The sequence below is a fragment of the Ochotona princeps genome, chromosome 5, assembly GCF_030435755.1.
Source record: "Ochotona princeps isolate mOchPri1 chromosome 5, mOchPri1.hap1, whole genome shotgun sequence".
Classification (NCBI taxonomy): domain Eukaryota; kingdom Metazoa; phylum Chordata; class Mammalia; order Lagomorpha; family Ochotonidae; genus Ochotona; species Ochotona princeps.
Genome location: NC_080836.1, coordinates 90084369 through 90112140, shown reverse-complemented (window position 1 = coordinate 90112140; position 27772 = coordinate 90084369). Strand labels below are relative to the sequence as shown.

General features: G+C 43.2%; 1 protein-coding gene across 1 annotated transcript; it reads right to left on the bottom strand.

Moving 5' to 3' along the window:
* On the bottom strand, positions 1-5229 carry LOC131480339 (uncharacterized). The gene is given in 1 exon segment (XM_058664292.1): positions 1-5229. A coding segment is annotated over 1 exon segment (5229 nt).
* Positions 5230-27772: the final 22543 nt, after the last annotated feature.

Below are 27772 nucleotides of genomic sequence, written 5' to 3'. Positions count from 1 at the left end.
TCAGGGAGCCCCACGGGTAAGTCTTATCTTTAGAGGATTTTGAGTACGTTGGACTTTCCATGTTGTCGTGGCGTTGCTTTCTTCCTCTGAAGAGTGGGCAGCCTTGACGTGGGAGGCGTGGATCCAAGATGAGATGCCGTCTACTTTGAGTGCTGTTGGTGTGGTCAAAAGGACGGTGTAAGGACCCTTCCACCGAGGTTCCAGGTTCTTAGTCTGGTGTCTGCGGACCCACACAGAGTCTCCTATCTGGAAAGGGTGGGGTACCACTGGTTGATCCGTCTGGTCCTTGTAGGCAGCTGCAAGTGGTTTCCAGATTTCTCGCTGTACAAGTTGTAAGGCCTGCAAATGAGCTTTTAAAGAAGGATTATTGGCAAAATAAGGAATTAAATTTGAGCTAGAAAGACTAACGGGGGACGGAGGTGCACCGTACAAGATTTCAAAAGGAGTGAGACCATGTGGTCCTGGAGTATTTCTAATTCGGTAAAGGGCTACTGGAAGGAGGAGCACCCAGTCTCTAGAGCCAGTTGCAAGCGTAAATTTGGTTAAAGTCTCCTTAATGGTTCTATTCATTCGTTCTACCTGTCCTGAACTCTGGGGTCGGTAAGCACAATGTAATTTCCAATCGATCCCCAGTAACTTAGACACTGATTGACTTATCTGAGAAACAAAAGCAGGCCCATTATCTGTTCCTAATACCTGAGGCATACCATACCTTGGAAAGATTTCTTCTAACAGTTTCTTGGTCACAACGTTTGCAGTCTCGTGCTTAGTGGGGAAAGCCTCTACCCATCCTGAGAAGTTATCCACAAATACTAGAAGATATTTATAACCATATTGTCCAGGCTTTACCTCGGTGAAATCAATTTCCCAGTGAGTCCCAGGGCGGTGTCCTCGCACTCGAGTTCCTTGTCCTACTTTGGTTTTTCCCACATTAACTTGCGCACACGCCGTACATTCATCCACTACAGTTTGTAAGATTTTATTTTTCCCTAGTAGGAAATAAGGACTCTCTTCTTTATCCAGAAGGATTTTCATTTTTCTGCTGCTGAGATGGGTTAATTTATGTAAGCAGGTAATTAATTCACGAGTTTGCTTTTGGGGCATTACAGGTTTACCATGAAATATCCAATATCCTTGTTCAGCATCATGTTGTGCCCCTAATTCTTGTAAAATTCTTATATCTCCAAGGCCATACTCAAAAGAGGTATCCAGGTTGGATCGCATTTCCTGGGTAGTTAGAGAAAGAGCTCGGGGCGGAGCTTTGTTCTCCAGAGCCACTTCCCGGGCAGCAGTGTCTGCCAGTCGATTGCCCCGAGCTTCTGGGCTCTGTCCTCTTTGGTGTCCTAAGCAATGGATGATACTCAATTTTCGAGGCAAAAACAGGGCCTTAAGTAAAGCCAAGATTTCAGACTTATTTTTAATGTCTTTGCCCTCTGAAGTCAGTAACCCTCGCCTTCGGTATATTTCTCCATGAATATGTGCCGTGGCGAAAGCATAACGGCTATCAGTATAAACGTTAAGCCTCTTACCTTTTGCCATTTGGAGCGCCTGGGTCAAGGCGATGAGTTCAGCCTTCTGGGCTGAAGTCCCGGATGGAAGGGCCTTAGCCCAGACTACCTCGGTCTCTGTGGTTACTGCTGCTCCGGCTTTCCGTTCTCCATTATCTATGAAGCTGCTCCCGTCCGTATACCAGGTGAAGTCCGCGTCCTGGAGGGGCTGATCCGTTAGGTCTGGCCGTGTCCCGTGTACTTCTGCGAGGATCTGTAGGCAGTCATGCTGCTCTATATCCTCCGGTTGGGGAAGCAGAGTTGCTGGATTTAAGGCGACAACCGGTCCAAAGTGTATCCGGTCCGTGTCTAGGAGCATAGCTTGATAATGGGTCATACGGGCATTGGAGAGCCAGCGGTCTGGCGGTTGTTTGATTAGGGCCTCAACTGCATGAGGCGCCAAGATAGTCAATGATTGTCCCAAAGTTAATTTGCCAGCATCCTTAGTTAAAACGGCTATAGCTGCCACCATCCGCAAACAAGGTGGCCAGCCAGAGGCAACAGTATCCAGTTTCTTAGAGAGGTAGGCTATAGGTCGCCTCCAGGGCCCCAATCTTTGGGTCAGGACTCCCTTTGCGTAGCCCTGCTTTTCATCCACAAACAATTCAAAGGGCTTCGTGACATCGGGAAGGCCCAAAGCGGGAGAAGTCAGAAGAGCCTGCTTGATATCATCAAAGGCCTGTTGCTGCTCAGACCCCCAGTTAAACGTTGCTCCTTGCTTTGTAAGGGGGTAAAGAGGGGCTGCCATTTCAGCAAACCCAGGAATCCATAGGCGGCAGAAACCCGCGGTCCCCAGGAATTCTCGTAGTTGACGAGAATTCCTTGGGGCGGGAATGTTGGTCACCGCCTGCTTGCGGGCGGTAGTCAGCCACCTCTGTCCATCTTTTAACTGATATCCTAGATATGTGACCTGGGTTTGGCAGAGCTGTGCTTTCTTTGCGGAGGCTCTGTAGCCTAATTGTCCCAAAGTTTGTAACAGGGACTCAGTGCCCTGTCGACAATCTGTTTCGGTGGTTGCTGCCAATAGGAGGTCATCCACATACTGTAAAAGTATTAGAGTCGGATTCTGGACTCTGAAATCTGCGAGGTCCCGATGGAGAGCCTCATCAAATAATGTGGGACTATTTTTGAAGCCTTGAGGTAACCTGGTCCAGGTCAGTTGACCTGAGAGTCCCAAGTCCGGGTCCTTCCATTCAAAAGCAAACAAAGATTGGCTTTGGGGACTAAGCCTGAGACAAAAGAAGGCATCCTTCAAATCTAAAAGTGTATACCAAATATGTGTAGGTGGAAGTGTGCTAAGTAAGTTATAGGGGTTAGGCACAGTGGGATGAATATCTTCCACTCTTTTATTAACTTCCCTTAAATCTTGTACAGGTCTATAATCCTCTGTTCCCGGCTTCTTTACTGGAAGAAGCGGGGTATTCCAAGGTGATCGGCAAGGAACTAAAATGCCTTGATCCAGAAGTCTCTTGATATGTGGTCTGATGCCCTGATAAGCTTCTTGGGACATTGGGTACTGCTTTATAGAGACCGGAGTCGCAGTGGCTTTCAGTTCAATGACCAGAGACGGCTGCCGGAGTGCAAGGCCCATCCCTCCGGTTTCCGCCCAAACCATAGGAAATCTCTTTATCCAAGAATCTAAGTTTAAATTTTTTATCTCTGTATTATTTGGCTCCAGAATCTCATATAACCTGTATTCGTCTTCTAATTGGAGGGTGAGGACCTGGAGAGGCGCTCCCTTTGGATCAGTTATTCGAATCCTATTACTCTCGAAATGTATATGCGCCCTTAGTTTGGTAAGCAAATCCCGTCCCAATAATGGATAGGGGCAATCAGGAACATGTAGAAAAGAATGAGTCACTTTACCAGTTGCCAGCTGCACTCTTCGGTCAGTCGTCCAATGGTATCTTTTTCCTCCGGTCGCTCCTTGGACCCAAGCCGATCTGTCGCTCAAAGGTCCCGGGGCATGGGTTAACACCGAGTGCTGTGCCCCGGTATCCACCAGGAAGGTGACAGGTTGCCCCCCAACATTAAGAGTTATCCTGGGCTCAGGGGGGGGCTCCTGGCCCTGACCTCTCTAATCTTCTAGAGTCAATATGGGAGTCTGGTGCCCTGGTCTTTTAAGTCTCTTTGGGTTCTTAGGGCAATCTCTGGCCCAATGTCCTCTTTCCTTGCAATAGGCACATTGATCTTTATCTACCTGGGGGCTCCTCCGATCCCCTCCTCGTCTCTCCTGAGTTTGTCCTGACACTATGGTGGCTAATAGCCTACTTATTTCTTTATTTCTTTTGCGATCTCTGACATTCTCTCTCTCTTCGGCTTCACGTCTCAACCTTTCATCACGTTCTTCTGCTTCCTTTTTAAGTCTCTCATCTCTTTCTTCCTGAGTTTCACGCTTATTAAAAATACGTTCTGCCTCTTTAAGTAAATCCTGAATAGAGCTTTCTCTGAGATTATCAAGTCTCTCAAGTTTCTTTCTAATATCTGGAGCTGATTGCCAGATGAAGGACATGGCCACATTGGTGGCTTGCCCTGGATCTTCTGGGTTATATGGGGTGTATATACGGTAGCCCTCTTTTAGCCGCTCAAGAAATGCCGAGGGAGTTTCCTCGGACCCCTGTACTACCTGCTTGATCTGAGCCAAATTGGTGGGGCGCCGTGCCGCCCCATGGAGACCCGCTATGAGCAACTGGCGATAGAGACGCAGGTGGTTCCTACCTTCATCCGTAGTGAAATCCCAATTGGGCCGCTCCAGGGGAAAGGCTGCATCAATCTCATTGGGTAGTTGGGTGGGGCGGCCATTGTCTCCTAGAACATTTTTCCTGGCCTCCAGGAAAACCCGTTGTTTTTCCTCGGTCGTCAGTAATGTCTGTAGTAACTGTTGACAATCATCCCAAGTGGGCTGGTGTGTCACTAAAATAGACTCAATCAAAGAGGTTAGCATAGAGGGGTCCTTGCTAAAGGGGGGATTGTTATGTTTCCAATTGTATAAATCAGAGGCAGAAAACGGCCAGTACTGGAGCCGATCATTGGGACCGGCCCGCAGGGGGAGGGCACGGGAAGTGGAGTCAGGAGGTTGTTCCCGACGCCCTCGTAGCCGCCCTGCCATCGGGGAAGGTGCAGGATCGGCGGCTGGGGTCTCTTCCGGTTCAGCTTCTGCCGCTTGTTGATCTCGATATGGTGGAGGTTCCTCAGCCAGCAGGTCCATTACAAGATCTTCTCCTGGGGGTAAGACCTTAACTTTGGGTGATTTCTTCTTTGCATTTTGGATCTGTGTGGGTTTGACAAGGGTTGGGTAGAGTGAAGACTGAGAGGGGCGCCCAGGGGTTGGAAGGGGAGGAGGAGCAGAGGGGATAGGGGTAGAGGGTGGTTTAAGAGTAATAAAAGGCCTGACCCACAGAGGTGGAGCATGAATGAGGGTCTCCCAGGTAATTATATAGGCCACCTGGTCTGGATGACCATGAGGACCAGGATCCATCACTTTGTGTTTGACCTGTGAAACAATATTAGGATTAAAGGTTCCATCTCGTGGCCAGCCAACGTTGAAGGTTGGCCACTCTGAGGAGCAGAGAGTAATCCATTTTTTCTTGCGGACATCCACTGACTGATTGTTAGCTATGTCCTGGACATCTCGCCAATGCTGTAAAGTAAGGCTAAGTGGGGTGGTAATGGATTGTCCCATTATCTCGACAGACAAAACACTGAACACAAAGACCACAAACAATAGGCCGGCACTGAAACAAACCAACTTCGCAGCGCGGCTTCGGTGCCAAACCGAAAGCAAAAACTCAAATGGAGATCGTGATGAGAGTCCGGATCTCTCGTCTCCCAAACGAACCGTGTACCCTTCAGACAGTGGGGGAGCCCCAAAGAGTCCTATTCGGGTCAGGTTCACAAAATTCAAATGAGCCAGAAACCTGACTCCAAATGTCCCTGGAACGTCTTCCAGGGTTGCGGTCGGGAGTCCGAGCCCGTCGGCTCCTCCACGGGTCCGCCAAGTACAAAGCGACACGACCGGGTCGTACAAACGCAAGCGCAATATTTCAACACAAACACAGAGACAAGAACATAAACAAATTTCAAGCGCTGGCCAGCTTACCTCCCGGAGGTGGGTCGGTGGTCCTTGGGCAGGGGTCTCTGATCCCGGACGAGCCCCCAAATGAAAGACCCCCGAAATGGGTGTCCCTCCTTTGGAGAGGCCCCTCCCAAGGAACAACGAGACCACTTGTGCGGATGCAAACAGCAAGAGGTTTATTCAGATACACAGGTACCTGGGGCAACAAAGTCTCTTGGAAGACTTGCGCGCCTCAGGTTGGGGTCTGGGGGTTTTTATAGGGTTCAGGAGCAGAAGCGCAGTTACAGAAGCAAGAAGCATAGTTACAGGACTCTGATTGGTGGATTCTTATAAGGCCAGGGTCATGGTGACGGCAACTTTATTTTAGTACCGGGGATTTTTAATAATGACTGATTTAGCCTTGAGTTGGTTCCCTATCTCTGATAACAGCTGAGTTGGCGCTGAGTTAGCTCTCTTTCCTAATATTTCTGCCTTATTTGGGGGCCAGATGTTTGACCACGGATATGAGGCAAGCTTGCCCTGTCCTTGTCCGCTTCCTTCCCAGAGATCCTGTTATTCTTAGTTCTAAGCCTTGCAAAATGGCGTTGCTGCTGCTAAAGCTCATGCTTTTTGGTGAGGGTCTTTCAGTACAGCTTAATTTCATCTCATTCAGCTTACTCTGGCCCCACTAGGCCACTGGCACTCCCGAACCCACATGAGATGATTGTGTTATCTGCTCCACCCCAACTTCTGAAGTGAGGAAGAACCAGAAAAGCCACACAAAATAGAGCAGTGTTTCCTGGCCAGGGGATCAGAGGCTCTTGATATAAGGGACAGCAAGGCCTTGCATCCTTCACACCAGTTCCTGACCCACAGCAGGATGGTCTTCCTCATTCATCTGAAGCCAAGCCTTGAGCTTTTTCATCAATTCAGGACCTTAAAGAGCTTCCCCTCCCCACCCCTGCTCCGCCACTCCCCGTCTAAAGCTCCTGTTTCCCTCACTGCACATAGAGGCAGCTGAGTGAGGGCAAGACTAAGTGAAACAGTGAGGGGATTGAATTGTGTTCTCTACCTGATGCCTCCCTCTCAAGTCCTCTGGCCCACTCCTGGACAGTCCTGAGCACTTCATGGGCCAAAGTCTGCTTCTCTTTTCTGCCCAACAACCCACTGCTTGCTGCTCTCCCCATTGAAACTGGCGAAGAAACTGGGCTACTGACAGCCCGTCAGTTGTGCAAATCTACATGAGTGCCTGAATTATCTCTGAAGGCTGAGAGAATGGGGAGTGTCAGGGACTGGCAAGGGTATGTTTCCAGGGCATGCTGGGCGTGCTATGGCTTCTTGCCGATTTGTAAAATGCACACAAGGATCACTGCTCACAGAGGAGAGGGGAGAGTTAATGAATCAGCATCTGGCACACTGCTGATGGCCCGTTTCAGCCCTTTATGGTATTTTATTTCCACCAGGGTTTGTTTTCTGATCATTCCTTCACAGTTCTGTGCTTACGCCTCAAGCCAAACCCAAGGGAGGGATGGCTTAATAAGTGAGTCAGGTAACAGCTCTGTTTTCTGGCGGTGATCACCTTTTGAGATGGGATCTGGCCTTTGTTATCTAACCTATTGGGGTCCACGATAGAGAGACAAATACTTGTGGATTTGTGGAGACTGCTAGGCAAAAGATACCTGATACTTCGCGTTTTTCAACTTTGCTGCTAGGAGACATCTCTCATCACTTCCCCCACAATCTGATCTTTGTCTCCTTTACCAAAAATGAATGATATCTTACGTAGTCTTTTCATCAGGTCCATTAAGAGGCAGATGAATCTTAAAATCTAACCCCTGAGCATGACCATTCTCCAGTCACACATCACTTAAGCCTTGAGTCTGGCAAGTCACATTCTTCTTGTGAAGAAAGGCAGAAAAAGAAACTACTAACAGAAAAGCAGGCCCTCGTCAAAGCTCGAATCCTACAAAATGCAAAGTGGAGGCCATGCCAAGGTGTTCCAGCAGCACTTGAAGGACACAAAGATTTATCCTGATTCTTCAGGTGTCTGAGATTCCCATCTGCAAGGCTCAAGTCCATTCTTTCCCCTCAGATAAGCTTCTCCTAGCTCCATAACCAGCAAATGAGGCATGGGAGGCTGAGGATACCAGGGAGGAAGAGCAAGGCACTCAGCTGTCTCCTAAGTCAGAGTTTCTTGCAGGTGAATGTATTGAGCATGGACTGTTTGCCTAGCCCCCAGCTGCTGGAAAGTATCCCACTCATTTATTTAATCATGATAGCAGGTTTGTGCAACAGATAGTAGGCGGAGCTCTAATGCAGAGGAGGGGGGGTTGGGTTCAGGCTTTTGTTCTACACACTCCACAGCACAGTGTCTCCTGCTGTCAGTTCCCAGGACTTGGGGTGACCTGAATTTGTGCTCCTAGCCTCACTTTCCTTCTCTGCAGTGTGAAGAGTGTGGGTGAAATATTCTCTAGGTTTCCTTTGATGTTCACCTCCATTTTTTTTTCCATGGGCATTTTTCTCTTCCATGACAAATGGAGAAGGTTAAAGGCCAATTTTCAGTTTCTGGAAAAAGTTACTGTGATGCCACAATCCAAATGGAATATATCAGTTGGCATCCCTAGACTGCCATAATATCTGAATTTTGTTATATGTTGTCACCCTATCTGATCCATGCAGTCCCCACTGGTCTTGCATTTTGTCCTGAACCCATGCTGTACAATGCTACAGGCCATAAAGTCTTCCTTTCTGTTGTAACTCTAAGCAGGCTTTAGACATATCCATGACCTCTGGAATACTTGCCCTGGACACTCCCTGTCCATATTTTATACCCCCAACATCCTACTTCCTTGAGACCCAAAGACAGGTTTGGGCAGGTCACCATCAAGTCGTATTTATAAAAATAATATTCATTTCCCTTCCATCCAAAGTGCAAGAGGAAGGAACTAACTTCATTGAAGCATGGAAAATAAAATTGAATGCAACATATGCTAGTTCCAAAGCCCCAAACAGTGCCTCACATTCTCCTGTGGTTGCATGGAGTTGAAGGAGAAGGGAGGGAGAAATGCTATTTTCAGTTTCTGGGAAGCATTAAGGAAAAGTGCAGAAATACATCCAGACCCTAAGTTTGTGCAAAAGACATCCAATTTCTTTATTCAGTGGAATCACAGGCTAATATTAGAATCTCTGCCCTAATAAGCAGCTATTAAAACAAGGGGAAAAAAAGCGCTTTATTATAGAGAGGCACTCTCATGTCCTGGTGGGCAACTCCTAGGAATAATATGGGAAGGAGTCTGTAGCCAATATACACAGACTTAAATGTTACTTTAAATTCAGTTTTTAAATGAGAATTTAGCAGCTGTGATTACAGTCTCTCGTCTTTGCATCTGCAAACCCAGAGGCATGCTGCTCCAGAATTTAGAATTTATCATGGGCTTTGGAGAGCTGCTAACCTTCCAGCTGTCTGTTGTAGCGACATGCATGTCTACCTAGTCTTCTGAAAAGATAAAACGCTAGAATCCACAAGCAGAGAAGCAGCATAATCTGTGAACAAAAAGCTTTTCTTATATTTGCTGAGGTGGAGAAAGAGTCAAAAAGTAAAAATCTTAGGGTCCCCCCTCTTATTTTTTTCTTTTTTCTTTTACTCAGTTGGGATTTTAGGTAGAACCCTCACTGTAGCTGGCTTAAATAATAAGGACAATTTATCATGGTCCCTTCTCATTGGACATGAAGCTTAATGTTAGTGTGGCTGCAAAGGTCAGTGGCTGGGACAACTGAGGATCCCAGTTTTTCTCTCTTTTGGCCTTGCCATGTCCATCTATGAGCAAGCTCTCAGGTTCATCCATCTCACAGTCTCAGGGTGGCTGCTGGAGTTCCCAACAACAACTGTAGGTGTTGCCTCCATTGTAAGAAAAAGACATCTCTGTGTTCTGCATACCTACTCTTAAAAGGATGGGACCCCTTTCCAGCAGTTTCTAGAACAGTTCCCTCATGACCTGTCAGTCAGAAATTTACTACATTTCTTTTACATAACCAGGGATCTTTCAATCATTGTGACCCACTTAGACAAATCAAAACCCTCTTTCCAAAGCAGGTACTATTGCAGTAGAAGGTTAATGCCAGAAATCACCCAGATCTCCAGACCGTTGAAGCTGGGAAGCAAAGGACAAGTCTGTGACAACACAAGCGGTAGCGTCTGCCGTCTTTCCTGATAGCATGTCTTCCTGATCAGCTTCCTTCTGGCACTCACAGAGTGCTCCAGAAGAAAACGCTTAGCCCATGCGCAAGAGTTTGTGGGGTTTTGTTTTGTTTGCTTACAGGGGCTTCAAAAGTTCATGGGAGATGGACAATATAGTTTTTAAAGTTCTTTTTAAATTTTTTATTGTGAACATTTATGGTGGATGCAATGTGATAGTCTAACACCTGCAACCAATATGTGGAGATCAAATCAGATTAGTCAGCATTTCCAACTCTTTAAATAGTAAAACAGTGTTTGTGATGAAAAATTCTTGGTCATAGTTATGAGGTACAGGGCAAACCTTCAACATATGCGTATAGTGTGTACTAGTCAACCCCAAGTAACTGATACCTTTGACTCCCTGTTACCACTCTGTGATTGGAGCTCTTGAGTTCCTCTCTGCTCAGAAAGCATGAGTTAGGTTGCTGTAAACTGTAATCACTTCACTTCACTGTGGAATACTAGGAATTTATTCCTCTTGTCTAAATATGGTCTCACACCTGTTAACAAACTTTCCTCTAACTCCTCCTAAGTCATTGTTCTATGTTCAATTCATTTTTCATGAATTTTTTAAAAAAATATATATTTGAAAGATAAAGTTAGAGAGATAGGGAAGGAGAGAGAGAGAGGAGAGAGAAAGAGAGAGAGAGAGAGACAGAGAGAGAGAGCAAGCTTCTACTTGTTGGTTTGCTCCTTCAAATGACCACGACAACCAGGGCTGGACCAGGCTGATGCCAGGACTCTGGAAGTCCGTCTGATCTATCATGTGGATTGCAGGTACCTAAGCGTTTTAGCCAACTTCTGCTGCTTTCCCAGGTTCATTCGCAGGAATGCTGCATCGGAAGAGAAACAGCCACTGAACCTGGCACCGAGATTCTACAGTATTCCAGGTTCGTAGACAGAAGCTTAATGTGCTGCACCACAATGCCAGCTCCTCCTTGAACTTTTTGAAATTCTCTTTTATATCCACTACAACAATATCCCCCAAGGTGTACACCTCTATGAGAAACAATAGATGAAAAGTAATGTAAAATTTGATGCTTTTAAGAGAACCTGAAAAATCTTGGATACATGGGCACTCTATATTTTTAGTTAGTACGGACTGGAAGTGAAGAGAACAGAATCTATATCCAAGGTTCCCAGATCACATACTGGGTCTGCCTCTTGTAGCTTCTAACTTGGGACAAGTTATTTAACCTTGTCAGAAGAACAATAAATAGCACCTACACTGTTAGAACAAAGGACAAGTTTAGAACAGTGCCTGCCACACAAAATTATGTTACAAGTATTAGTTGTAATTATTGTCTAACAAACATTATCTCTTAATATATGAATTCATTTGAATTTATATCTTCAGGTTCAATGAATGTTTAAAAATATTTTCTGAACTTAAGGAACTGAAGCATTATTTTTTCTCAACCTCTTCATGTGTATTTGAACTAAAAAGATAAATTGAAATTTTTTGTCTGATTGGGTTTTATATGTAATCCTGCAAAAACCAAAGGAAACAGATGGACTCTGCCTTTCTAGTAGAATGAAGGTGCTATGTGGGGAGGAGTCATGGCCATCTCCTACATCGCCAGCTACCAGACACAAGTGTGGCGCATGCAAGTACTTATTCTATGTTTCCTTTTTGCGTGAATTGGTGGGTGAACACAACAGCTCTCATCTCTGTCTCAAGTCAGCCTCAATAGGTATAATTCCCAGCACAGCCCTAAGGGAAACTGGCCAAACCAAAGCATTTCTCCCTGGAGGATCTCAACCTCTTTATCTCAGGTTTTTGAATTAGTTCCCAGTTTGACCAGCCCCTGTCTCTGTCGCCCTTCCTTCCGGAACCCATCCTTTTACCCTCTGAGACTGATGAGCAAAATTCACAGCAAGACATAGAGAATCAAGTCTGTCCTCTGCCCCTGGTCCTCATGGAGTAAGTCACATGGAAAATACGAAGAGGGACTGTGGGGTGTACAGCCGCAATATGTTTTGATTTTATGTGAAGTCAAGCAATATAAACTCTAGTCATCTTGTGTTCAGTTGAAGTTTCACGCTATAATTCTTAAGAGAACCACTTTTTAAAAAGTGAAAGCTAAAAATCCAAGAAAACGAAGAAGGAATGTTAAAAAGAACTTAATTAACTCAATAGAAGGAAAGAAGAGAGACATAGTTGGTGGGGGGGGTAGTACTGGGAGAAATGTTAAGAAAATAGCAAGTTGGTAGAATTAAATTCCAGAATATCAAAGTTTCATTAAATTATAAATGGACTGAATACTCCAATTAAATTACAAAATTGTCAGACCAGATAATAAAATAAGATATTCATTTCAAAAATAAAGATTTCTGACATGTTGGAAGTAAAATAATGGGGAAAAGATTTAGCAGACACAAATTAAACACAAAGTTCTAAATAATACACCTTTGTTAACACCACAGCAGTTACACTTTAACACTTGAAGGGTCCCAGTGATCAAGAGGCAATTTCTGAATTATGCATTGGTTCTAAAAGTTAAAGCAATCCTAATTCATATCTCACCTAATAAAATACAGGAACTGAAAGTGACAGAATTAAAGAAACAGACAAGCCCATTCATCGAGTTTGATATTTTTAACACTTTGCTATCCATTATTGAAGAGTCAATGAGTCATAAAATCAGCATGAATGCAGATATTTGGAACCACACCATCCGCCAATTCACCTTATTTCAGATATGCAAAACATCCTACCTAACAACAGCCAACTGTTTTCTTTCTTTCTTTTAAAAAATTCTTATTTTTCATGATACATTTCTTTAGACTCAGGGATTTCCCCTGCATCTCCCTGCACACTATTTCTCCAAATATTATAAGAATAGTTTAGTCCCTTATCAACAGTCACAAGTGCATCCTTCTGCTATTTAAGTGTATCCTGGCATTGTAGGTATAGACAATGGTAGCAATCCAGCATTCTAGTGTCAAGAGATGCAGATGGCAATGCAGCTCCATTTTATGGTATACTTGCCTCCATTATATAAATCCTCTAGATGAATATATGTATATACATGCTTACCTATGAAATGTCAACCAACATGGAGCAAACGCTGGGCAATTGGTTTCAATACATTTCAGAGGACTAAAATTTCACATTTTCTCTAGACACAGTGTAATTTATTATGCCACTATATAATACATATATATTCCCAACTGTTATGGCAATTAAGCAGTACGTTTTTTAAAAGATAATGGGTGAATAAAATTGAAATAGAGATAATAAAGATTACTAAAATGTTCAAACCAATTTGTTTTATTTTTTAAAGATTAACTTTATTTTTATTGGAAAGTTGGATATGCAGAGTGGGAGAGAGACAGAGAAGGAAAATCTTCCATCGGATGATTCACTCCCCAAGTTCCTGCTATGGTTGGAGCTGTGCTAGTCTGAAGCCAGGATCCCAGAGCTTCTTCTGGGTCTCCCACACAGGTACAGGGTCCCAAGGCTTAGGCCATCCTCAACTGCTTTCTGAGGGAACAAGCAGGGAGCTGGATGGGAAGTGGTGCTGTTGGGATTAGAACTGGCAGCCATATGGGATCCCGGCATGTGCCACAAGGATACCGTGCCAAGGCCCTGATTTATATTTTAAAAATGCTGCACAAAAATCCAAAGGATGTTGCTAATATAATGCTTAGCAGGAAATTTTTACTCATGTCAGGAACAAAACAATTTTACAATCAATAATATTACTTTCTACTTTTTTATGGAAAAAGCTGAACTTAATTAAACAGAGGAAATAAAATTTATTTGCGAAGATGAGTTAAATTGGTTTAATTCCTAGTAAAACCATTTGGAGAGAGGGAGAGAAGTGATGGTGGGGTGGTGAAAGGAGAGAGAGAAAACAAAATATTAATATCAGGAATGGGCAAGGATAAAAGATTTATAGATACTTAAAAAGTAATAGAGAATTCATGAAAAGCTTTAGGCCAATGTACTCAACAATAATCTAATAATCTTAACAAAAAGGGTCTTAGAAAAATCTGTATCTCTCTCTCTTTATCTCCATATATACATACATGTAATTAATCATCAAAATCCTCCACAAAAGACAATTTTAGTGTTGAATCATCTTACACGTGATTTCTATAAAGTATCCCCCAAATTCTACTACACATAACACGCAGAGATGTAGGAGTATCTTAAATGTCCTTGAAAAGATGTGTAATGTAATCAGTCTTCAGGGAAACTGAAACCAAAACCCTGTGATTGTGTGTAACATTAGAAAGGTTGCAATTCAAAAGACCTTGGGACAATCCCAACCATTGAGAAGTGTGTAGAGCAGCTGCAACATTCATAAATTGCTGGTGTGCTACCCCTTTGGAACTCTTACAAAGTGAAATTTGCTGTGTGATCCATCAGTTCCACTCCTCAGTTTTTATCCAAGAGAAAAGAAAACATACGATCATGTAAATGCTTGCACAGAAAGTGAGCTTTTTAATAAATCCCTAGTCCCAAGCTAGAGTCGACTGAAATATCCTTCAACAGGAAATTAGGTAAAAGTCTAGTCATAAGTAGAATGCTACCCAGCAATAACAGTTTTAAAAAGCCAACTGATAAGTTGATCAATCTCACAGGCATCTGCTAGCAGGAAGAATTAAAAAAGTATAATTTCAGTTTTATGATGTTCAAGAACAGGCAAGACTAAATCTACTGTGTTTTGCTCTGTAAGATTGACTGGGAAAGAGCTCGAGGAGGACAGTTCTGGGGCTTTCAATGTGAGGAACCCCCGATTTATGGCAGTGTTTGCTGGTTTCCCATTGTGAGAGTTTTCAGGCTAACAGTGGAGCACCATGAGATGCTGACTTGGGAAGAGATATGCAGAATTATCCATGTAGGCACTGGCTCCAACATGTTATCAACTCCTGGGAACTTATTCAGAGTGACAGAAATTGGCTGTGGTGGTGGTTATATCTGTGCAAGCATTTATCAATGCTCACGGCACTGCATAATTGAGGTCCACATTTTTTTGCATGTATATGTCTTGTCTCAGTAAAAAGAGAGGATACAAGTGTCTATCCCTAGCGTGGGGACATTGTAAATATTAAAAAAGACCAACGTTCAAACCTACACAATTTCCTTCTGTCTGTAAACTGGCAGGCCTAAGAGAGGTGGCTGAAGGAGATGTTGAAGTCAGAATTTTCAAGCTTGATTTTCATAGCTACCTTTTGTGTGTCTCTTTTCTGTTCTGCTTTTGTTGTTGTTGTGGTTGTTGTGTTTTGTTTTTATATGCATCCTTGTCTTAGTGTGCAACTTCTAGGGGTGACAAGTTATGCTTAACTGACTTTCTGCATTCAATCATAGAACATTTCCTTAATGTTCGCTCTGTTTTTGGACCACTCCATAAAGCCATGTGCAGCTAGTTGATATGAGCTCTTTGAAGATGGTGTTAATGACTCTACGCAACTAACTCAGCAGCGCATAATGAAAGGCAAGTTTCTCACAGATGACTAGAACAGAACATTAGTCCCACTTCCATCCTGTAAGGCTGCCTCCTTGTAAGCACATCTGCTCTTTAGACACTACCACAGCTCTGGGAGACAGCAGCCCTATTTACTAAGGGATTTGTTACTGAGCATTATTTGGCCTTTTATTTAATTGTAGATCAGAGACATCAAAGTCTCACATCTTTTTCAATTTTGTTTTTTCATTCCCTAAGCCTCCAGTATGTCTCCTGACAGATCTGTCATCGATATGAATCTATCAATACACATGGCTTTGTTTAAATAGACATACAATATGTGCACTGATTGCTATCTCTGTGTGTACACGTGTATGAATATGAACAACAGGTTTTTAACTGGAGAAAACTTGGGGAAGCCAAATTTAATACAGCGCAGAGGCATATGGTTGTGGGGAGATAGTCACCAGGCATTCCTATGGTAAGAGTGGCAGAGGGCATGGAAAAACAAAGTGCCAAGTATGCAGTGAATACAGGAAAATGGAGGGTGAGGATGAAAGAAAGAAAGGGAAGAGAGATGGAGGGGACAAGAGGGAAAAAGAGGGTGAGGGGGACCTTTCTAATCCTCTTCTGTTCAACTTTTTCTACTAAGAGGGATATGCTCAAAGTTATATGTCCCTGTGGGAGGATCTTACACTCCAGCTGTGCCAGACAGTTGCCTCTTGCTACCTCACCCTTAGCTACCTGATAGAAATTTGCTCCTAAGCAAAGCCCAAGGACTTAGAGGGAAGAAAGAGAATCAGCAGAGTCAGTTGGAGGGAAAATGGGGGAATGAAAGATCATGCGTTATCTTTCCACTCATCCTGAGGCCCGGAGGTTGGAAAAGGCAGAGCTGGGCAGAGCTACTGCAAGGAAACTATCTTCTCCAAACCTTGTCCAGCAGCAACTGCGAGGCAGACATATTCTCCCTGAGTCCTGTAGAGTCCATGTGGCCTCTGACACTGAACTTAACAGGTAAGGCCAACACCTGCCAGTGTGCATTTGTTTCAAGCAATTTGCATATTCTAATCTTTCCTATTTACAAACTTTTTTTTATTAAGATGAGTTGCTTTCAATAAAAGTTGGTTTTGCCTGCTAAGGACATTTGGTAATTTCTGGAGACTCTTTTGTTTGTCAAAATCAGGGACAAGAGTAGGTATGTAGTTCTCATTTAGTGTAGGTTGACAGCTAAAATACAAGACTAATCATATTTAAATTTCAGATAAACATGGAATGTTTTTAGTATCAGACAAACTCAAATATTGAACAAATCATACTTATTCTAAAAAGTTACTCATTGTTTATTTAAAATTTCATTTTACCTGGTGTTCTTCTCTATTTACTTGCTAGATACTACTAAATATCTTATAATACATAGAAAAATCCCCTCCCCAACCACCTCCCACATACCTGCAATAAAGAATTATCTAACCCCAAAACTAAAGGAAAAAAAAACCATCAAGGGTGAGAAACTGCAGTAGATAATAGTAAGTGCCTTTCATGTGCTTTTTAAATTCTGAGTGTACACACTGAATATGAGAACTGTCAAAGGTGCTCCTCCCAGAGTCATGACACACATCTGTGTGTCTACATGTTTTCTTTTTTTATATGTACCTTTTAAAATCTATGATTGTTATTATTATCATCATCATCATTTTCTGTTACATGCCATAGGTCCCTGGGACTTCCTTTATCCCGGCCGCAGTTCCTCCCCCCCCCCCCCCACCGAGTTCCCTTATATCATTACTAAAGTATAATTCTTCATACATAGTGATATGTCCATTATTGCAGGCATGGACAATGGCAGAGAGTCCAGCATCCTATTGTCAGATAGTAAACATTTTCATTGGGAGTCCATCTTTAGTCTGGAAGTAGAGACGCATACTGCATTGTATCGTCACATCTGGATATGTTAGTCTCCATTTCACAGTTACTGTACATCCCCTTAAATGAAAAGCCACGCTACAAAATCAACAATAGGAAGGAAAATAGAAATTTATAATGCCATGATGTTAAATAGCATGTTACTTGTTATGACAGTCTCCATCACACAGCTACCCTACATCCCCTTAAATGAAAAGTCACAAAACAAAATCAGCAACAGGAAGAAAAAAAGAAATTAACAACACCATGAAGTTATATAACATGCTACTGAATGGCTAATTTATCGCTGAAGAAATGAAAAAGAAAATCAAGAAACTTCTTTAAAAAATGATGCTATTGGGCCCGGTGGCGTGGCCTAGCAGCTGGGGTCCTCGCCTTGAAAGCCCCGGGATCCCATGTGGGCGCCGGTTCTAATCCCGGCAGCTCTACTTCCCATCCAGCTCCCTGCTTGTGGCCTGGGAAAACAGTTGAGGACGGCCCAATGCATTGGGACACTGCACCCGCGTGGGAGACCCGGAGGAGGTTCTGGGTTCCCGGCTTTTGATCGGCGCACATCGGCCCGTTGCGGCTCACTTGGGGAGTGAATCATCAGACGGAGGATCTTCCTCTCTGTCTCTCCTCTGTGTATATCTGGCTGTAATAAAAAAAAATGAATAAATCTTTAAAAAAATGATGCTACTGTATGATCTATGAGTTACTGAAGAATTTAATCAGGAGAAACTATTTTGAAGAGATAAAACTAACAACAAAAAAAGTCAAAATTTATGAGATGTAGTTTCTGCTGATCTTTGTTGGTGAAATGTGTCTCCTGTAGGCAACAGATCGGTTTTGTTTTTTAATCCAGTCTACTAATCTATGATGCTTGATTGAGCTTAAGCCATTTACATTCAGGGTTAATATGTATGGGTGGTAATTTGGTCCTGTCATTTTAGAAATGGGTTGTTCATTGGTTTTGTCATCCGTTGTCATTTTACTTGGATATTCTTCACATTTGCCTTTGGTTTTGGTGGGTGCTATTCCTCTTCGCTGTCAGGAGAACATCTTGAAGTATCCTTTGTAGGGCAGGTTTGAAAGAGGCATATTCTTTTAACTTTTCTTTACTGTGGAAGAATTTTATTTCATTTTCAAAGACAAATGAAAGCTTTGCTGGATATGTTATCCTAGGCCGACAATTTTTTTCTTTTAGAATCTGGAATATGCCACTCTGTTCTCTTCTTGCCTATAGAGTTTCCTGTGAGAGGTCTCCTGTGAGTTTAATTGGCATTCCTTTATATGTCAATTGATTTTTTTTCATGTGCACATTTAAGGCTTTTCCTTATGTTTGATTGAAGAGAGCTGATTATCAGGTGTCTTGGTGAAGAACGTTTTTGGTCAACCTTGTTGGGAGTTCTGTTCCCCTCCTGGATGTTGTTTCCCAATTCTTTCACTAGATTAGGGAAATTTTCCCTTATTATTTCATTGAATACACCTTTAATCCCAGTATCTCTTTCTGCACCTTCTGGGACTCCCATAACTCTTACATTAGGCCTCTTAATTCTGTCTTTCAATTATTGATACTTTTTTTGGCCTGATCCAGCTCTGCTTCCAGCTTTTTGTTTGTTTCCCCCTGGTGATAGGAAGTATCTTCCAATTCTGTTATTTTTTCTTCTGCTTGTTTCATTCTATTTGGGAGACTCTCCACTGTGCTTTAATTTGCTCCATTGTATTGTTCCTTTCTGATAGATCAGCTTTGCTTTGATTCATTTCCTCTGTGACATGTTCCTAAAATTTCTTGAACTCCTGTATGTGCTTCTCATTGTTGATAAGAAGTTTTATGTTTTGAATTCTGTATCCCCCATTTCCTTGATGCCTTTCTCAGTTAACTCTGAAGTTGGCATAGGGTTTTGCTCCTTTGCAGGGAAATCTTCAATAAAATTAATTTTGCCTCTGTATCTTCTTTTGCTCTTGGTCATTGTACTTCTGGTTATCAGATTCTTCTCCTTAGGGCAGGTTTCTAAGCTTTGTCATCACCCACAGGTCTACAGTTCGATTTTACTTATTGCAGTTGGTACAAGGGGCTCTTTGTTTGTAGTCACTTGTGCCCCTCCCTCCAGCGGGTTCCAGATCCTGTTCCTTGGAGGTTAGGCTCTAAGACTCTGTGAACTGTGACCATTCCCATGTTTTCCAAGAAGTATTCAGATACAATAAAATAATGCTAAGTCTTAGCCTCTTCACGTCTACAAATGCTGCTTCCCAGGCAACACCATCACCACTATTCCTGAATGCAGTACCTTAGACTGCTCGGCCATCCTGACGAAGATCACCACCACTATTCCAAGAGTGGTGGGACAGTTGGCTGTGCTTTTGGAATGGGTAGCCAATCACAGGAAAAGTACACATTTCCAAAAGAAAAATGGAAAAACATGTGAGACAGCCAAGAGTGATAAGCAGTTCTTATCTGCTGAGTGACCAGAGAACATCCCTGGTTATTAGAGAGTAACAAAGACCCCATGACCTATTTTGGATCTTCGCTTCTGGATTCAATTTTAACTTTTCACTTGCCCATCTTAGTGGAACCTAGGATTCCAGTGTTTTTCCAACAACTCAATGTGTGATGGGTTTGGCCAGCTTTGTGTTGGGAGGCATGTAGTCATCTGTCACAGTAATTTCTGCAGGAAGAGATACTCAACTATCCACTTTCATAGAATGCCAAGAGAATAGTGGTGGTGGTGTTGTCTGGGAAACAGCATCTGTAAACGTGAAGGAGCTAAGATTTAGCAGTGTTCTATTATGTCTGAATACTTCTTGGAAAGCATGGGAATAGCCAACAGTTCACAGAGTCTTGGAGCCTTACCTCCAAGGAACAGGAAGCTCAGAGAGGAGGTCTGCCCCGGGTGGCCTCTTGAAATTACTCATTGCTGTTAACCACAAAAGCCAGGCTCTTGGGGTCAAGTTCAAGCATTTCAAGAGAGGCTTTCATTCCTGGATTGAAATCTTGACTGACTTCTATTAACCTTGCCATTTTGGACAGATTATTATGTACAACCATGAGTCTCAGTTTTATTCGATGTTACACTGGAAGAAAATGCCTGTTTTACAGGATTGTGAAGGTTTTGTGAGAAAACACATTTAAATGGGTTAGCAGAGGGCCTGATCTATGGCTAGCGCTCAGTAAATAGTAGCTACTATTACATGCTTTATTCAGGGTGCTGGGAAATGATCAGGAAAGAGGTGGGTATGGACCACTGCATTTTACTCTGGACTTCAGCCCAGCATAAAGAGAGTTCATGTAAATATAATACTATTCTTAATAGCAGATACCACCAGTTTTTCCATATTGATCTGAGAATATGGAACACTTCATCATGCCAAGCAGCTGTCCCTTGCTGCATTTATAGGAACCCACCTGTCATGAAGAATGCAAAACACACTGTGCAAACATGTGGGACCATATCCTCTGTGTGTGGGTGTTGGGGAGATGGATTTGTTTAAAATATCTGGACCCTACCATTTTATGTGTGAGTCAGCTACCATTTCATTCCAAAATATTTTGCTTGAAACGTCTTCAGCTGAAGTGCGACAGAAGCATGAGCAATCCACAATCACAATGTGTGAATGAAAGAGTCATCTTACCACATTTTCTTCTCAATTTTCCACCCTCCCTAGGCAAAAGAGGTCAGGGTCTGGAGATGCCTCTGGGGTGTGTTTTATTGGAGCATCACCGCTGTAGTGAGCTGTGTTTCTGTAGCAGGGCTACTGGCTGACGGGGCTGTTGTGGTTTGTAGCTTATCTCTTACTGCACCACTGCACTGCTGTTTCTCCTGCTTGTGTTTGCTCCTTGTACATGTGTGTGCCACAGCTCTGCTCTGCTCTGCAGTGGGAGTTGATACTGATTGATCTGACCCTATTGCTTTCCTCCACTCATTTGCACACTGCATGAGACCAGGGTGTCTCAGCCTGGTGCTGCTGAACTTTGTGGGCCAAAGCACTCCTGCTGTGGGGTTTTCTTGTGCACTCCAGGATATGAAGCAACCTCACAGGTCTCTGCCCATTAAGATGCCAGCAACACGTTTGACTTGGGTGCAATAAAAATGCCCCATGGAGACATAATCAACTCTAGCTAAGGGGGATCTTTATCCTTGTCACTGGCTTATAGTCCCCCTTATCTTAACTCTCACCCAGCTCTATGGGTTGCTTCTTCACACTACTCCTCTGCTTTGTGAGGCAGCCTAATAGGAATTAGTACAAGTCCTTGAATGTGGTTCACTCTCTGTTCTCTCTGTAGTGTCCTACTTCTCATTCCCAACCCTGCTGCCACTTCTTAGCCCCTCTTTAATTCTTAGAGGCCTCTACAGTTTTCCATCCATAACGCTTGCTCCCCTGTTAGAATTGCTCTGTGTTTTCCTATAACATGTTTCCTTTCCAGTGCCCTCATGGGAGCCTGTTAGCATGAAGTGGGCAGGAATTCCAGCTGCCAGATTTATTTCTGTATCTCAGTAGCTAGCACGGAGCCTGATGTGGCAGGGATGCTCAGTAAACATTTATTTAGGATCCTACTTAAAAAATTAATTTGTGGAAGAAAGGACTTCTTCTCTTGAAGCTCTTTAATTTGTGGAGACTCAGCATAGGCCTCAGTGACCTGTGCAGTCTGTGCTTTGGTGGGCTTTAATTACAGGCTGGATGTCCTGGATCTTGAGGTATGTTCCATCAATTCACCCAGACTCCAGTGCAAGTTTATGCTTGATCTCCCTGAGCAGACAATTGTCATTAACTCTTAACACATGATCATTCTAGCATTTCTAAGTGGTAGGAAGAGAGACAGGGATCAGCAAGTCCAGATTGGTCTCTGGGTTTCTGAGGGAAGCAAAGCCAGAGAGTGCAGTAGGGGGTAGAGTGAGACTGCAGCCCAGTGCAAAAATGGTTAATGAGAGAGTCCTGGAGTATGAAAAGCTGCTGACAAAAATCAGCTCTATTTAGTCTAGAGGAGAAGATTGAGAAGCAATCTGATAGTGGCTTGAAACTACCTGTAGCCTGAGGCCTTTGAAAACAATTCAGATGGATGGCCTGTTTGAGGTGAGCGGACAGGCCCAAACTTGTGTCTTCTGCGAGAGGATTGCTTGGTAAAGGAATCCAAGTAGGCACTCTGGAGGGGGTCATTTCAGCAGAGCTTTTGGAGCAAATCTGAGAGTGCAAAGTAAAACAAAGAGGCTTAAGGACTGTCCCCAAATTTCCACTAACGAGCTATTTAACATTTGGACTTAAATGAAACATTGCAGGTCTTCAAATTTCTCCTCTTGCCTTCAAACAAAAGTGAATCCAAACTAATGTGGATGTATGTTATTTGTTAAAACACACACATACAGTGCACCCCTTGCACACTCAAAAACATACCTACACACATGTGTAAAAACATAGGCACAAATTCACTATAAACTCAAACACACATATGCATGCACATACCTACCTCCATACACATACACGAAAACTTAGTTGCACAAACATACATACATATACACACATACCACAAACACAAATGCATACACACATATATTTTTGCACAAACTCTGGGATAATCATTTTTTTCTCTCAAGGTTTACTGCACAACTGTTTCTTTTACTGTTATCCGTCATTCTAGTTGTCTATCTTTGCTAAGATGAATTACAGAATGTTGGAACAGAATATAGAAGTCCTCATTTACTGAAGCTCAGAGAAAATAAAGAACCTGTTCAAGACTCAGACATAGGAGACCTGGGTCCCAGTCCAGCTTTGGGGCCCAACTCCCACCCTTTCTGTACTTAAACATACTAAAGAGCAAGCATAGACAATCAGAGTGACCTAGATGATTAGATAAGAAAGCAACTTGTGGAGCATTTGGGATTGTTTAGCTTCCACATCCTTTCTCAACTGAGGCTACAGGAAAAATTACACCTTTACAGAAAACCAACTGTGTTTTTTTTTTTCCGGTTCTTCCAAAGGCAGTACATGTCAAACAACATTCAAGATGTATATAAAGGAAGTGGACTAATTAGGCACAGTAAATATGTTAGGACATTACACTTTCTCATGCAGACATTGACAAGCTGTTCCATACCTATTTTCAGCTTTGTGGACCATGTTGTCTCTGTACTCACCTCTGCCTGTGTGGCAGGAAATGAGCTCAGGTATTACGTAAAGAAAGACTGTGTCTGTGCTTCAGTGAAACTTTATGAAGTAAAATAGGTCGTAACTCTATTTTTGAAAACTTTATTTGTTTACTTTAAGAGCAGAAGACAAGACAGTGAAACAGAGAATGCCACAATGAGACAGGGGTCATGTTGGGGAGAGTATGAGATCTCTCTCACCTTCTGCTTCATTCCCTAAATGCCAAGCAAGAGCCAGGGTTGGGCAAGTCTGACCAAAATCTAGAATGAAATCCAAATTTTCCACATGGATGGCAGGGACCCAAGGACAGGAGGCAGCTCCTTCTGCCTTCCAGGGTATATATTAGCAGCACAGAATGCAAAGGAGAAGAGTGGGGAATCAGTTGCCTGGTATTCTGACAACGAAATGTGGACATTCCAAGCAACACCTTCACTGTCATACCATACGGCTGCCCCAGGACTGAAATTTTACTTATATATTTCGAAGGCAGAGACATAGAAAGAAACAGGTGGAGTGATAAGTTCCATCTTCTGGTTCGTGCCCTAAGTGCCTACCAGGGCTGGGGCAGGGCTGGGACAGATTCAGCCAGGAATTCAATTCAAGTCTCCCATGTAGATGGCAAGAATCAATCACTGAGCCACCGCTGCTGACTCCCAGGGTCCAGATGATTAGGAAACTAATCAGGAGCTTGAGTTTGGTAGTCTTGGTAAGGAAACGCTGGTACTCCAATGTGAGATGTGGGCATCTTAACAGTTGTCTTAAGCACTAGCCCTAACACCCTGGAAGTGACTGAATTTGACCTGCAAACTATAGGTTCTCCTGATCCAGTGGAACCCAAGAGGGATGAAAACATGCAGTGGAAATATACTGACTGAAGAGGAAGAGTTAGTCAATCCCTTATGGCATGTCCCAGAAAGGAAAGGCTTGTGAAAGTTCCAAGAATCCCTTTACAGTTTCCCTGAGGTGGCTCAACAAGGGAAAATCCTAAGAGAGAGACCCATTAGTCTAATTGGGTCTTGTGCCAAATGTATGAGCAGGGGAGGTGCAAGGAAGGAGATTGGGTATAGGTTACCAGAAAGCAATTCTGGGTTGAGAGAATTGCACAAAATGTTGGAAAACAAAGCAGTGAATTCTAAACATAGCTGTCACTGCAGCTACCCCAATCCTGAAATCTTAGGCACAAGAAGTATGATTGTGGCTGGGGAAGTCATGAAGGGCCTGGCCAAATTTCAAAGAGCCACACCCTGACTTTCTAATAAGCATGATTAGCCAGAACTAGACTAGAAGCTTCATTAAAACAAAAACTAGATCTGACTTTCCCACCCTTGTGATGTCCAGGGCCCAATACAGGGTCATGCCTCAATCTGTTTATTCAGTCATTGGTTCACCTCAATCATTTATGCACCCAATATTCCAGAGCTTTCTCTGAAGCAGGCATTTTGCTGAGCTCTGAGGATTCACTGTTGTGCAAAATTGAAAAACATTCCTGTCCTTGTAGAACTTAATAAACAGGAGATTGGAGAAATGATATGGGTTTTCATTTTTATAAGTTAAATAAATGTGAAATAACAACCTAATAATGTAAAGTGATAATATGATGAAAGTATCAGGGGAGAATTCTGTCACGCAAGCAGGTAGAAGGAGTTACAGATCTGGTATGAGGTACTCAGAGAAGGCTCATACAGGAAATGACTCTGCTAAATCCAGAAGGAAGAATGGTATATGGAGAAGGGAAGGCAATGGGAAAAAAGCATCCTCAGAAAAGGGGAGAACATGGACAATGGTCATATGGCAGGAGGAAATACTAAAGAAAGGTAAGGTAGCTGGTAAATAGAGAAGACATGAGATAAAGGATCACATAAGGTTGAAAAAATGAGGAACTAAGGATTTTAAGACCTTGTAGGATCCAGTTAAAATTTTGCCTTTCATCTTAAGGGTCTAGTAATGGGGAAGACATCATTGAGATTTCTATGCTATAGATAGATGTGCCATTGTGAAGGAGAAACTTAATTGGAGGGTCACAAAAGGGGAACTTGGATGAACAATTAGTAAGCTATTGACAACATTGATAAGAGGTGGTGGTAATGAAGATGAAAAGAGGTGGGTGTTTTAAGAAGATACAGGGTAAAAGAAATTGGACCAGTACGTATAATGAGGGAACATGTGGCCCAGTAGATTCAACTGTTAATGGGACTCATGGATCCTACACTGCATTACCTGCATTGAGTCTTCACCTATATTTCCTGTTCACTTTTGTAATAACATTTCTGGAAGGCAGTGGATAATGGCCCAAGTCCTTTGGGTTCCTGCAATCCATGTGGGAGTCTCTCTCTCTCTCTCTCTCTCTCTCTCCTTCCCTCTCTCTCCTTAAAAATAAAAACAAAAAAAACAAGTGAGATCATATATTAATATGATTATCATAAAGTGAACACTGACACTTTACCAACTTGTTGCCAAGAATTTGCCCAATAGCTCCTTTTCTGAAAGACTAGTAACTTCATACCACTCTTTGTTCTGTATCCACCTAACATTTGTTCACATTAATTAGTCAATACTTACTAATTGGATGACAAGTTGTAGAAGGTGGAGAAAGATTGTGAACACATTGAGGCAGAGGCTTACTCATCCATGGGGCTATGAGTAAGTACAGACAAAGAGCCAGAAAAATTGTTAACTTTGCTTTGCTGGGTCTATGGCCTGACTCTCAGAGCTTTCAGTCTAGTTGGGCCTAGAAGACAAAAAGTCACCGGGGGTGAAAAGTGAAAGCCAACGATGGGACGGTGCATGACCACTGAGTTATACAATGGAAGACATGAATTAAGTTTTTATTCTGGGGTGCAGAGTTACCTAGGAAAACATAGCAAGCTCTAAGATGTGAGACCAGCCTAAATACTTTGCGCTCTCATTCCTCTAACACTTAAGATTGTATTTTGAAAACTAAAGCAAATATGCATATCCTAGCTTTTCTGGGGGCCATCCCACAGAGAGCTACACAGTCTCAGGAGATGGATATTCAAAGCCATAGATATTTTTAAAGTCCTGGGGTTAGGCTGGTAGGCAATCAATTGTGAATACCCTTAAATCTCCAGGAAAAAGCATAATTTGGGAAGTAAGTGGCAAGAAGTTGGGGGAAGGCAGCCGAGGGGCTCAGTGCAAGAGGATGGAGATGAAAGGGACCAGGGGAAGAGTCCCAGTCCTTTTGCCCAGTGACACCTGGAGGGCTAGACCAATTGGCTGAAACCCAGGCTCACAGTCTGCCCACCCACGCTTATTCATCCTTTGTGGGCCTGGTGTCCCAGGAAACAATCCACGTGGTGAGGACTGAGTGTGATTGTATTGTGCTTACGGTCAGTGTCTGCAGGGACTGAGAATGCAGGATGGGGCAAAAAGAGACATTGAGCCATGGCACACCTACACACAGCCCTCAGATGACTGACATGGAACGCCAGACCTGGAGAGAGGGTTCCTGAGGAAATGATCTGTCTCAGCAGGATTTACCAGGAACTGGGAAGAGGGGTTGTGACGCCAGGTGAAGAATTCCTGGCAGTCTTCAGGGTGCTCTCAGGGCAAAGCTGGGGAAATGTGTGCTTCCATCCTGGAAAGGGTATCAGGGTTGTGGCCAGCACAGTGCAGGGGTACACTGCAGTCCTGTAACCCACCTGCAACACTCCTGTGAGCCCCACTACCTCTCCTTTAGCATCTCAGCTGAAATTGAAAAAATCCAGCACAGTCCACATTTGAACTCCTACCACGTTCTTACACTCCTTTTACTGAAGCCAACCTGAGCTGCTGTCCTTTTCCTGTGATTAACATTCACTTTCCTCGGTATCTTAGATCAGTGAACTTGCTATCTCTGTAATTTCTCACCACCCTCCAAGGCAATGAAAAATATAAAAGTTTGAGAGTATCTACAATATTTCCCCCTTTTTGTGGTATGCCCTTCTAAATGTGTTCTCTCTCTCTCTCTCTCTCTCTCTCTCTCTCTCTCTCTCTCTCTCTCTCTCTCTCTCTCTTTCTCTCTCGCTCTCTCTCACACACACACACACCTCTTGTGCATGATGTATCTTGGTCAGGGATACAAGTGTGATAAGGTTCTGTCACATTGTGAAAATAGTGAAAAACATATTTACTTACAAGATAAACACGTCCAGAGTACCCCAAGCCAATATCTTCTGAAAACAAGAAGATAGGGAAATGCTCCTGCATTTCCCTTCCTCCAAGAGGGAGGGTTGATAACCTCATATGTTGCTTTCAGTCCTCACAGTCCATGGTTACAAGACTAGGAAGAGAAGAGCAGCTCTGACCCACCTCTGCCTCCACATCCTCCCACACGCTCTTGTTCCTTGGGGTGTAGTCTTTTCAACATTTCACAGTTCCTCAAGTGAGTCCTGACTGCTTGTTCACAATGTCTTGGGTACTGTCCTTCCCAAGTTTACCTTCTCTTACCCTAACGGATCCCAAGGAATCCTGGAAC